Consider the following 13,287-nt stretch of genomic DNA (forward strand, 5'->3'; position numbering starts at 1 on the left):
GTGAAGTTAACAAATAGAGACCAAATTCATGGGAAAGCTGGAGTAGATCCCTGTAGATACTGAAATTAAGGAAACAAATTGAGCCTAAATAAATTTGGAGTCAGTGGCATAGTTAAAGGAAGATGTTGAGGAAATCATGGGTTTTTTTGCTTGAAAAGACAAACAGCAGAATTCTGTTTCTCCCATAGGTGGGTGTTGTATAACACTAAAAATTCTGCAGATCTTTTTGTCATATGGCTTTAATCTTGTTTCTCTTAAGAATGACTCTTTCTATTATGCTTCTGTATATTATCAAGTGTCGAAGTAGATCACATGCAGTGGAGTTGAGATCACTTCAGTTACCCTGATCGTTAGTAAAAACAGCAAGACTTGATTGGAGGAAGCATTTCTGGGGTTTCTTCAGAAGTGCCTACAAGTAGTTTGTAAGCAGTTTGATCACACAGTGATTCTTTTTAACCCAAAAATTATGTTTGCTTTAGGTTGCCCTATAATAGAAGTATCTATCTGATTCCCTTTTGCTACAATTACAATCACTGTTTTCATTTCTCCTTATTGTAACTTTATCTTGCTTACCTCAGATTTTTCCATCAATTTCAGGAAATAGGAGCCCGACATGGTAATGCTTGTGAGTGAAGCCTGGTCCTTGGCATCCTGATGTTTGAACTTTATGGATTAGAATTGTTGACTCACAGCAATCAGGTTCACTTTTGTTGTGTCTGACAGGGAACAGAGGGGACTAAGCCAAAACCAGAGCCCCCAGAGTAAGGGCATTAGTCCTGTCTTTTCCAAAGTGAATGGTTTCCCTTCTAAACAGACTCTGGAAAGAAGCTTAGTAATTCCTCAGGGAGGCAAGTTATAAAACTTGAGATGCAGATATTTAAATCCTATGAGCCAGCCAGCAGTAGTGGAATTGGCCGTCAGAACTTGTAAAAATCTCAACCAATCTCTTTTATTGTCTTGTGGCTGCAGCAATAAGGCATCTCAGCTATTGCAGGGTGAACTTTCCCCACCATATCCTGTTTGCTACTGTTTATGTGTACACAAGAAGGCAATCTGAATTATATCTAAAAGAAGCATCCCTAGAGTGGGAAGGGTTATCACAGAGGTCTTTTCATCAGCTGAAGTGTAAGAATGTAAGAATTTATATTCATTATGTTGGAGGGGCTACAGAATTGACTGGAGCCCAGCCCTGGATTTATTTAGTTTTAGTACTGAAACTTAGTGGTGCTGCAGGAGGTATTTCAGTTTCTCGTATACAATATTTTGAGCTGTGTAGTTTTTACTAGAAGTTGTCAAACGTATGGAGGAATTGCCATTTGCATGTCAGTTAAGAGTTCTAAAGTGTTTTGGAAGTATTACCTCTCCGATTGTATATGAAAATATATACATATGTATCTATATATACAGGTATATGAATCTAGATTATTCAGGGAACCCCATAAGAAAAATTCTCCTATGTGCTGTTCCCCTTGTTGTGTATGATGCTACCAAAACTTGCAGTATAGTGTGACTCTAACTAGAACTATCTTTCTTAATCATAAACCGAAACTATGAAAGAACAGTTCTGAATTGCAAACCTCTCAATCTTGTGCATCAAGAAAACCTTTTTCCATTCAGGCTATTGGCCCCAGTCTGGTTTTAGTTAGAATTCTGTTGTCTTAGACAGCAGATGGATGTCATTTCTGGAAGTCTTCTGATAGCCATAGTGGGTTGAAGAGGAAATTGTACTGCACTTAGAAGTGATTATATGGTGTGGTTGTCTGTGATGGCAAGGGATTGAACTTGGTGAACTCACTAAAATAGGACTAGACAGAAAAATCGATGTGGGTGGCAGCCATTTAAATGATAAGACATTAATTCTATTATTTATATAGTCCGTCTTCTTACGCACCAACTTGTGATTTAGACAAAGGATACCCACAGAGAGCCACGTGAAGTGTCTGTTATTTGTTTCTTTTGAAATACACAAAAATCATGAGTACAGTAGCTTCTTAATGTGTAACATAAGGTCTTGATCTCATTAACATTCTGTCAGCATTATATAAATGTATTTATTGCTGGAAAGCTGTATGTTAAAGCTGTAGTCCTTAGGTCCTGTGCCAGTAAAGGAATCAGTTGTAGATTTTCAATTTCAGACGTAGAATCACAGAATGGTTTGGGTACGAAAGGACCTAAAGATCACATAGTTCCAACCCCCTGCCATGGGCAGGGACACCTCACACTAGACCGTGTCACCCAAGGCTCTATCCAACCTGGCCTTGAGCATATTGGTATTATCATAGATTATGCAACTGCAAATGATGCTGCCCTTGTAACTTTGGTTGATTTTGGAACTTTATATAAAAGGAGACAGAATGATAAGTTTTCATTAGTGTGGTTGCCTTTTGATTCAAAAAGAGAAATGTTTGCATTCTGTTTACCTGGTATAAGCTTTTTTAGCAACATAAAGATTATAAATGCACCATCAAAGGAACAAAAAAATAAAATGCCATTTAAAATAGTGTAATATGAAGGGAGGGATTTCGTTGAGTATTGCCAGTAAAGATTCCCAGTTTTGTATTTCCTTCTGCATAGGAAATTAGAATACATTATATAGCCTGGTTACTCTAGTAGCTGTCCTACAGTGTGGGTTTGAACTTTCCGAGACTGAAAATTTCACAATTCCTGGGCACTGTCATAAAAAGTAGATTGCTGTATATAAGGTGGTCACTATCGTGTCCTCCTTCTGTCATCATTCAGTTCTCACTTATATGCTGTAAAAAAAGTTGATACAGTCATGTGCAAATGCCTGTTTTGGACACGTATCCTCAGGAGCACTTGTGGGCTGTGGATCCCACTTTTACAGAGAGATCGTCCCGTGGCAAGAGTTTTAATTCCTAAAAGTAGGAACAAAGCCAGTTCTATCACTCTCCTGTTCATTAAAGTGTTCCTCTGTTTTGTTGTCCAACGTTAATTCCTCTGAGAGGTGCGTGACTTTCCTCATCAGCTGCAAAGGGAACCTGTGCATGTACTTCTGGGTGGTGAGTTCTACTTGTGGAGCAAGTGCCTGGTTTGAGGCGATGTTGAGAGTGGTAACATAAATAAATGCCTTTTTAAGTGGGCCAGAGAGCTTGCTGAAGGACTTTGGCATGATGTTTGCTTCACAGGTGCATTCTCACACTGTTGTATAATGGCCATTAGTCATTAACTTTAAAAAGATCTAGTAATAATATTAGCTTAGTATTTCTCAGGGTGTTGTTAAAAATCATTGAATCAGTTAGTATTAAATCTCAGAAATTGTTAAATCAGTCCATTGCCTTATTAAATTTTTTGTAAAGTTACACAATGCCTGAATATTGTTACCAATTCAATATTTTTTCTAAATAAGCATAAAATGTTATTACTTATTGCCTGTACTATTTGAGCTACCCTTGTAATTACCCATTGTCATGCCCTCTTTAGTCTTTAGACATATCAACTATTGCTAAAATGGGGAGGTGGACTCTATCAGGAACATATGCTGCACTGGGTTTAACAAGGTGTTTGTTTTTAATTAAGACTTATAATGTACATTTTGAGACTTCGCGATTACCTTTTGTCAAATACAATAATAATATTTGAAGACATTTCTAGTGTGGGAAAAACCAAAATATCTTAAATACTTGCAAAGAGGTTTTTGTAAAAATCCTTAATATGAAACTGCCTGGGAAATGAGGAGGGGCAGAGCCCCACTTTGCCACGTTTTAGGCTGGAGTGAATTTTTATGGCAAAATTCCAAACCCCTAAAACCCTGGGACTTCAAGTAAGCGTTGACATTGATGTAACCTGAGCAGTACAAATGAAGTTGCTTTAATACTGTGGATGTTCAGGAGCAATGATTACTGATGGAAAATACAGAAGTGCAGATAATGTACAGGAAGAGCCATTATGAATTTGCTTCACCAAGTCCCTCCTAAAGGGGCTGCTATGGCTGTCAATGACTTACATCTGCATTGCCTTTCTTAACCGTACTATAGAGGTAGGAAGTTGTAAGTCACATCCTAAATGCACAACTAATGCCTTCTGCCACTTTAAGGGTCTGTGAAGAGTTTCTGTAATTGCAAAAGATGGCCGAAGCCTCGCTCTGTTACATGCTCCTAATTTCCTTCCTTTTTCCCTCGTGCCAACTCCGCCTGCTATCCCCCTCTCCCAGCCCTAACATTTCTGTGTGCGGCTTCATGCAAGAAGTGTTTTTTTATTGAGTTCACATACTCAGGTGTCTGGGACCTGCACAAGCTCAGCCTGTGTACAAATCCAGTAGATGATCTCATGATGTGGTTTGAATAGGCTCTGTGTGGTCAGCGCTGCTGCCAGCACCTGAGGGAACCAGGTCTGTCTTTCCACATTACCGACACAGAGCAGGCTGGATTTGAAATAGGCTTGCTGTGAAGGCAGAGGTTCTCAAAGCTCTTGCGCACAACAGAAGCCTCAGGAATTTGCAGAGGGACTTCTCAGGGCTGGGTGTAGGGTGTCCTGAAAGGGCGTCATCTCTGCAACATGGGAAGCAGGGAATCATTTCTTTGTATGAACAGCTATACTCAAGGGGCAGCTGAGCCAGTTCCTGTACTGATAACACAGTTTTGCTTCTTGAACTGGTTCATGTTTCCTACAGTGGGAATTGGATGTTATTGGTAATAACTTCTGCCTACTTCCCTTCCAAGGGTAGGAATTCTCTTTGAACTGAGAAATTAAACACTCTCTGGAGTGTTTTAATGAAATCAGAGTTTTGTCTCCAAGTCATCAATTTTGCTGTGTCTCCCAGCCATCATCCTTATTCTCTTTCCCAGAAAACCCAAAACTAATCAACTTAGCATTGGGCATTCTGAAATGTTTGCTGAGAAAACATCTCTGTTTTGACAGACAGCAATTACAGCACCTGGGCTATAGGCAGACTTTACAGCTCTTCTGGGGATCTCTTATGAATAGTCACCATGAGGCCAGCACAGCCCTGTGCAAACAAGCTTTGTAACCAGATTGCTCTGAAAAAACCCCTTCTTCTCTATCCACACCTTCCCCTCCCAAAATTACTGAGTAGAATGGATGTTCCTCCTGTACCTGTTCTGAATCTGAAAAGGTTCTCAGGTTTTGTAAAGAGTTACTTGTCTTATTCAGATGTGCCTATTTGAAGTCCCATATATATGTGGGTGGGTGTCATAGACTCTCATTTTATGTTGTTGGATTTGAATCCTTTTTTTCATGGTTGTGAGAACTCTGCAGAATGTATGAGAGCTTGGAGTGATTCAGCCGCATGGAAAATACAAGAGAGGATGTCAATTAATGTAAACACAGTTTTGTTTGCGTCCTTTGGGGAGGCAAATTGTCTGATCTTGTTTCTCATGGTTAAATCGCTCATGGGTCATAAATTGCCTTTTTTTGAGAGAGAGGAAGCAATGCACTTTCTGAGATCATGCAGTCCTCTGCTGCCTATTCAGGTCTGTCTTGGAGAACCTGGAGTCTCTTCTCAGCTGCCATTTTTTAATTCTGCTGCTTTGGTTTATGCCTTCGTCACTCCTTGCTCTGAAAGGCTTGACTAGAAACTAAATATTCTCCTGTAGGTAGCATTCTTTCACTCTGCTCAATAGTCTCTACTAGAGGAAAAGGAAAAGAAAATGTCCACAATTAGGTAGCTAACTCAAGACATCAGAAAATGGTAAAATGCTAATTTAAACAAAATAATATTGACTACCCATATTAATGAAAAACTGACGTTAACTTTATGCTGTAAAGCTGTTACAATGTGATAGCCTTCTTGTTGTAAAACATTCCCTGAGAGTCTTTTTGGCCATTAATCTCAACAGTGTTTTCTATGGGCTGGAGTAGGTTATATTTAGTGTGTGTACTTTGCTTCTGCTTGAAGAGCAGACTCCCTGCTCTATTTTTAAATGAGCTACTTCAAAGTCTTTTGCAGTGAGGTATACAGGACCGAAAACGTAAATGACTGACTTTTCTGTGAAGAAGGTGTCTGTTCCAGTCAGGTTGTTATTGCTTTCCTCCCTTCAGAGTGACCTGTGCTATGAACATGCACTGGCCTCTGTCAGCATCTTGATGGGGAAGAGGGGCTTTCATACATCTCTGAACACACTGTTCTCTTTGCAGCCAGACGAAAAGGCGCTGATCTCTCTGAGGAGTGCAGCGACAGCTCTGGAGCCACATGAAAGTCAGCAGCGTTAATCCCCTCGCTATAGCTTGTGGTAGGCTTTGGTTACCATGCTACACCATGGGTAACACTTTGTTAGGTTATGCTCATCTGGCAAGTTCCCTTGTATTTGCTTTAACCTAAAAGCAAATCATTTGGAAAAGCTAGAGGTTTTTGCACATTACTGAGCTTTTCATGGCATCTCTGTTTGCTGTTGTTGCACAAATGATCTTTTAGGTCTAAATAGCACAAACTGATGTCTTTGGTTGACACAGATGTGATATGGTTACTTTTGAATAAAGATTATATAGAGTACCACAATTAAGTGGAGAGAATACAGGAGGTTGTTCTAATTTCTACCATTTATTCTGTTTAGTTGCCAATATCTTCTCTTTGTCCCTATCACACCAGAAAGTAAAAAAGCAAGATGTCTGAGGGGAAAAAAATAAAGCTTATGTTTCTTTTTGCTTCTGTACTTTGTTTTGCGCTGAAATCATGTTAATAATTAAATATTACCTGACAGCTTTTGAAAATAGGAGTGGGGATTACACATTCTAGGTCAGATCTATAAGTCAAAACTTGCTTTTTCACTCCACCGTTGAAGCCATCCTGTATGTCACAGCTAAGCACTTTGCTGCAAATGATTTGCTAGAAAGTTCTTAGGGATCTGCCGGGGCTAATTTATGTTTTATCTGATGATGATTTTGCTAAGCAACTTAATGTGCTCTCCTGCTATGTCCCTGTCATGTGTAAAACATCTTTTCAAGATGAGATGACATGTAGGTTCTTTGGTCAAACATGTTTAAGTCAGCATAAAGCATCCCCACAAGTAGATAAAGTACATAGGGTTATAATTCTATTTCTCAACCTCCGCATCTTTCACTTTGCGACTTTAAAATGGTTTTTACTGAGTATGATTTCTGGTATAATTTCAAATAGATAGGTGGAATTCTGAAAGTTTTTCAGGAATGTTTAATGAATTAGAAAGCATTTAAAAGGCAGTGGGGATCGTCCCTTAATACAGTTCTTGCTGTACAAAGTCAGTGGGAATTTTGTCTTCAATTTCAGAGAGGACACCATTCGCATTTGCCATGGTGATGAAATGACTGCTATTTTTTCTTAATGCCAGCATTCAAATTATTAAAAAAACATTCAGTTATGAAAATTTGTTGTTTTCTGTTGGAAGTAAAATAGCCAGCATAATTAGAATTGCTGGGAAAACAAAGCCAAGAAAGATCTATTCCTTTTTTTCCCTTCAGTTCATTAAGCCATTTGATGTGCTTCCAGTATGCCCAAAATATTATCTTACTTGTTTGTGACATCTTTCATCATTAATTTGGATCATACAGGAATTGAATGGAAGTAGGTTTGCCTCTCTTCCTAGAAAGATACTGTGGCATTTTGTATTTTTCTTTTCAATATAATAAACTGCTGAAGATGTTACATATGTGTTTGGGGTGGCACACCAAGATTTCTGGTACCTAAGAGCACTAAGACAAGTTGGGTGAAGGGAATTTTGGCTCCTTGAAAGTTTAATAAGTTTTGGAATTGTGGTGAAATTCTGGAAGTTATGAAAATGCTCAAGTTCTGGAAGTGTTGCGGAATAGCAGACAGAATAACTTTGCCATGACTTCAGTAACTGTTACCATTTGTGAGCAAAGTAATGAATAAGCTGGTAAAAGATTCTGATAATGTAAAGAATTAAGGAATAGGCTTTGAATTAACACCAGTCAACTTCATTTGTGTAAGATGTGTAATGTCAAAAAATGTGATAGGATTCCTTAATTATCTGCAAAGTTTAGTTAAAAAAAACAAAGAATCTTTTGATAGAAATAACTTTTTGCAATAAATATGATTAGACTTCTAATGATCAATGGTAAATGACCAATTCCCAGCAGTATGTATGAACAGTGTATAGACAACATGCTGAATGTGAGCACTGTCAGCATTTACCAGTTAAAACTGAACAGTGATATTTATTTCTGAGCTTCATAGATTTTGATACTAGGCTTGATGCTAGTAATCATTTTATCAATGAGCTGGAAGTAAGTATAAAATGACAGTCAGTGAATCCTGCAGGTGATAAAGAAAATGCCATTGTGTTACCTAATGATGAGAACAGACATGTAGGGCAGTGTAAATTACTTCTTAATGTGAACTCATTTACGCAAAGTGCATCTGAATATTAGGCATATAAATTGGAACAGTATGGAGTCTACACTATTTTGAAAGGAATTACTTGGAAAAGATGTAGCAATGTTATGGAAAAAAGCGGTGAGACGTTGGCGGCAAAAGGGCTTTGGCTACATAAAAGTAGGATTAATGAGTACGAGAAGAATGAGGATTTTACTTCTGTTTTATAGGATAGTTGATACTGTTGGACTATACAGAGTATTGTGACTACTATCTAGAAAATGAAATCATAATTATATTAAAACACTGTTTATTCCAGTTGAGACAGCCAAAACAATGATCATTATCCAAAAACTGAGGGCACAAAAATTAGGAATAGTAAAACAAATGGCTTTCTGACAGCAAAAACTAGTAACCACTGGGACAAACTCACAAGGGTAGCAGACAGCTCCTCATGGCTTCAGTGACAAGTGAATGTCCTTTTCCTAGCTCCCCAGAGTAAGTTATTGGCTTCAATGGCAGCAATTGGATACAATGTATTTGTTCTGTACAGGAAATCAGACTGGGTAAAATCAATAAGTACGCCTTGATTCTGTCTGCTGCAAGCTCTGAAATAATCCACAAAAGTGAAGGATATCCTTTGAGTAGGATAAAACAAAATAAAATAAGCAGGTGAAGGAAATAGTTTTCCACACAACTGTTTTCACTTGTAGGAAAAGTAATCACAAAACAAACAGCTTCAGGAGGGCTCAGTCTTGAACAAATCTCATGGATTTAGTGTTGCTTACATTTGGTTTATCAGTCCTTCTTTTTCCCTTTTCCTTTATCTAGATTGTTTTTTTACTTTGACCAGTTTAGTGGTATTCTTAACTTTCAGTGTTTGATGAATTCTCCCCTAAATTTCCCCCAAACTTTTCCTCCTCTGCCACTTTCTCTTACTTTCTTTTCCTCTGAAAGTCTTTCAGGTGTGTCTCAGTATATGTAAGCTTCTTACTCCTAGCTACGTTTTCCATGAAGGAGCTTTCGAGGGACATGTTACCATGTTATGTCCATAGTTTTAAGCCACTGACCGTCATATTTGAAAAATCATGGCAGTCAGGTGAAGTTCCCGACGACTGGAAAAAGGGAAATATAACCCCCATTTTCAAGAAGGGGAAAATGGAAGACGCGGGGAATTACAGACCAGTCAGTCTCACCTCTGTGCCTGGCAAAATCTTGGAGCACATTCTCCTGGAAGGCATGCTAAGGCACATGAAAAACAACAAGATGCTTGGTGACAGCCAGCATGGCTTCACTAAGGGGAAATCCTGCCTGACCAATTTGGTGGCCTTCTATGATGGAGCTACAGAACTGATGGACAAGGGTAAAGCAGTTGATGTCATCTACCTGGACTTGTGCAAAGCGTTCGACACTGTCCCACACAACATCCTTCTCTCTAAATTGGAGAGACATCAATTTGATGGATGGACCACTCGGTGGATAAAGAACTGGCTGGACGGCCGCACACAAAGAGTTGTGGTCAATGGCTCAATGTCCGGCTGGAGACCGGTAACGAGTGGTGTCCCTCGGGGATCGGTGTTGGGACCAGTCTTGTTTAACATCTTCATCGCTGTCATGGACAGTGGGATTGAGTGCGCCCTCAGCAAGTTTGCCGATGACACCAAGCTGTGTGGTCCGGCTGATATGCTGGAGGGAAGGAATGCCGTCCAGAGGGACCTTGACACGCTTGTGAGGTGGACTGATACCAACCTTATGAAGTTCAACCATGGCAAGTGCAAGGTCCTACACCTGGGTCGGAGCAATCCCAGGCACAGCTACAGGTTGGGCAGAGAAGAGATTCAGAGCGGCCCTGCGGAGAAGGACTTGGGGGTGCTGGTCGATGAGAAAATGAACATGAGCCGACTTCAGTGTGCGCTCACAGCCCAGAAAGCCAACCGTATCCTGGGCTGCATCAAAAGGAGTGTGACCAGCAGGTCGAAGGAGGTGATCCTGCCCCTCTACTCTGCTCTTGTGAGACCTCACCTGGAGTATTGTGTGCAGTTCTGGTGTCCTCAACATAAAAAGGACATGGAACTGCTGGAACAAGTGCAGAGGAGGGCCACGAGGATGATCAGGGGACTGGAGCACCTCCCGTATGAAGACAGGCTGAGAAAGTTGGGGCTGTTCAGCCTGGAGAAGAGAAGGCTGCGTGGAGACCTCATAGCAGCCTTCCAGTACCTGAAGGGGGCCTATAGGGATGCTGGGGAGGGACTCTTCATCAGGGACTGTAGTGACAGGACAAGGGGTAACGGGTTAAAACTTAAACAGGGGAAGTTTAGATTGGATATAAGGAAGAAATTCTTTCCTGTTAGGGTGGTGAGGCACTGGAATGGGTTGCCCAGGGAGGTTGTGAGTGCTCCATCCCTGGCGGTGTTCAAGGCCAGGTTGGATGAAGCCTTGGGTGGGATGGTTTAGTGTGAGGTGTCCCTGCCCATGGCATGGGGGTTGGAACTAGATGATCTTGAGGTCCTTTCCAACCCTAACTATTCTATGATTCTATGATTCTATGTGTAAGACCTCTGAAGAGTGAAAATAATCAAGATCTCTTCCACTATTTGCAGAGTGATTGTACAAAATGACTCGCTGTCTGCAAAGCCAAAGGAAAGTCCTAAAGGGAAAGCTAAAATGGAATCAAAAGCAACAGATGGAGAATTTATTTCTTTCTTGGGTGGGGAGCTATGGCTGAAGAATAGGATTATATCAGTATGTTGACTCCACAGTCTTCTCACTGCAGCAATCTGCTGCAGAAGGAGGTCGTTTCTAAAGGTGGTATTTAGCGTTAAACACAGCAGGCCTCGGGCAGCGTGGGCCCGCATGGAGAGGCAGCGGTGGGGCTGAGACCTATTGTTTCTGTAAGTGGTTGCAGGGCTGTCCAGGTGTCCTGATTTAAAGGCTGCTCCTTGAGACAGGAAATTGTATCTTGTTCTGAGGTTTACTGTAATAAAGTACATAGTCCTGGGGGAATGTGCTGCTGGGCCCATGAATCACTTTATGGGCTGGCTGTTCTGACCTCAGCCCTGTGATTTATTCACGCCATACCGCAGCAGGAATGGCAAAAATGTAACCGGCGCATGGTCTTCCCAGCCTCCCCCAGCTCCAACCCAGATGGGCCTTTAACCGAGAGGCTGCCATAAATTCATAAACACAGGTTCGCTCAAAGCTGGCAGTTTCACTTGTCTTGCCCAAGAGCTCTCTGCTCTGTGTCTGTTGGGATTTGGTGGTAGGGGAATCCGTGTGCTTCTCAGGTGTTTCCTTCATGGTTTTGTAGCCTTGTAGCTGCTTGAGTTTCTTGTGTGAAGAAGTGAAAAATCTCAGTGCAGTCATGGTACTCAGCAAAAATGAGACAGCTTGGAAGTACAAGATTTTGGCAATCCCGTTTTTCCAATAAATAATTAAAAAAAAGAGGCCTGACTGTTCCTCAGCTCAGGATGTCACTGTTTTACAGACAGTACCAGATGTACTGGTGCAATTCTTTTCTTAAGTAAATAGTAGTACTTGCATTTACAGAGCTCGTTAAATGATGTGCTTTTTGTCAAACCACAAAGCATGAAGAGTAGATCCCGACTCTCAGCTCCACTCAGCCATGTTTCTGTTTCAACTGACTATATTGGTTATGTGTTTTGCAGTTAACAGTTATTAGTTTTAAAAATCTAACACTTTTCTTCATTGGTGGTCTTTCCCTCTCAGTTTTTAAAGATTTATTCTGCATGAAGCATCCTTGTATTTTCCTGTAAATTCATTGGTCCATACACTTCAGAAAATGCTGAGAATTTTTGCTGATGTTGTACAAAATACCTGTTATTAAAGATAGTTTCAGGTTTGAAAGTTGACCAATTCACTTGTGTTTGCCCTGCCTCACAGTTATTTTCTGCCACAGTCCTCTATGAATCTCTGTTCATTCAGTGTAAATCTCCACTGTATGTTCTTGCCATGAATTTGCTTGGTTTAAATAGTTTAGACATTATAGGGAACTGGCAGAAAGAGCCATTTTTCCTCTGGTTTTAGATAATACTGTTAGAACAAAGAAGCTGTAACCTGTAAAGCAGTCCTATTCCTTGCAACGCACTCAAATTTCTGACTTGACTTTCTCATCCTAGAGTCAGCCTTGGATTCAAACTTAAACAGGGGAAGTTTAGATTGGATATAAGGAAGAAATTCTTTACTGTTAGGATGGTGAGGCACTGGAATCGGTTGCCCAAGGAAGTTGTGAGTGCTCCATCCCTGGCAGTGTTCAAGGCCAGGTTGGACAGAGCCTTGGGTGGCATGGTTTAGTGTGAGGTGTCCTAGCCCATGGCAAGGGGTTGGAATTAGGTGATCTTAAGGTCCTTTCCAACCCTAACCATTCTATGATTCTATGATTATGCACAATTTTTCCATAAAGTAAATAAAACATTTTGCAATTTAGCAAGAAATTTTGTTGCAAGAAATTAACCTTGCCACAAGTCTAAGTACCTAGGAAGACACTAAATTATACTTGTTAGCAATGGTACAATTCAATTAAAGGGTAACCATATCAAAACAAGCAAGAGCTACTTACAGGAAGGTATGGGAACTTCCATTTATTATAGTGTAGACAGGTTTTCATGAAAGACAGTCTCTATGTGTGATACAAGATGGTTTAAGCTTTGTCTGCTTCATATCCTTGAATTGGTGTTTTTTACTTTTTCTAAGATAGTAGAGTTATATCTGTAAATGTACATGGAATAGTGTTTCCTCCATAAGGCAGTTTTCATGGGATTTTTGTTTAAACTACAGGAAGAACACAGCTTCAGATTTGTTCAATTGAAAAGGTGTTGGTAGCTGGAATGTTCTAAAATGAGATTTTTCCAGCTCCCTCACATATGAATGACTTGCGCTCTCACTTTCAACATGTTGTTTAAGGTTCATGTACCTTGTGTCTCATTACAAAGCAGACAATAACAGCTTCCATTGAGATTGTTGAGCTTCTTTTTTTTTTATAT

General features: G+C 40.2%; 1 protein-coding gene across 7 annotated transcripts in view; it reads left to right on the forward strand.

Moving 5' to 3' along the window:
* ERC1 (ELKS/RAB6-interacting/CAST family member 1) overlaps nt 1-13,287 on the forward strand; it is a 289,289-nt gene that overhangs the window by 205,016 nt on the left and 70,986 nt on the right. The window contains exon 16 of one of the 7 annotated variants that reach the window (XM_065682588.1): nt 6,115-6,226. The exons of the other annotated variants lie outside the window; for them this stretch is intronic. Within the exon in view, the coding sequence (XP_065538660.1) occupies nt 6,115-6,133 (19 nt within the window). The 3' untranslated portion in view covers nt 6,134-6,226. Of the gene's footprint in view, nt 1-6,114; nt 6,227-13,287 lie in introns of those variants that run through there. 7 annotated transcript variants of the gene reach the window in all.

The sequence above is a fragment of the Lathamus discolor genome, chromosome 1, assembly GCF_037157495.1.
Source record: "Lathamus discolor isolate bLatDis1 chromosome 1, bLatDis1.hap1, whole genome shotgun sequence".
Taxonomy (NCBI): domain Eukaryota; kingdom Metazoa; phylum Chordata; class Aves; order Psittaciformes; family Psittacidae; genus Lathamus; species Lathamus discolor.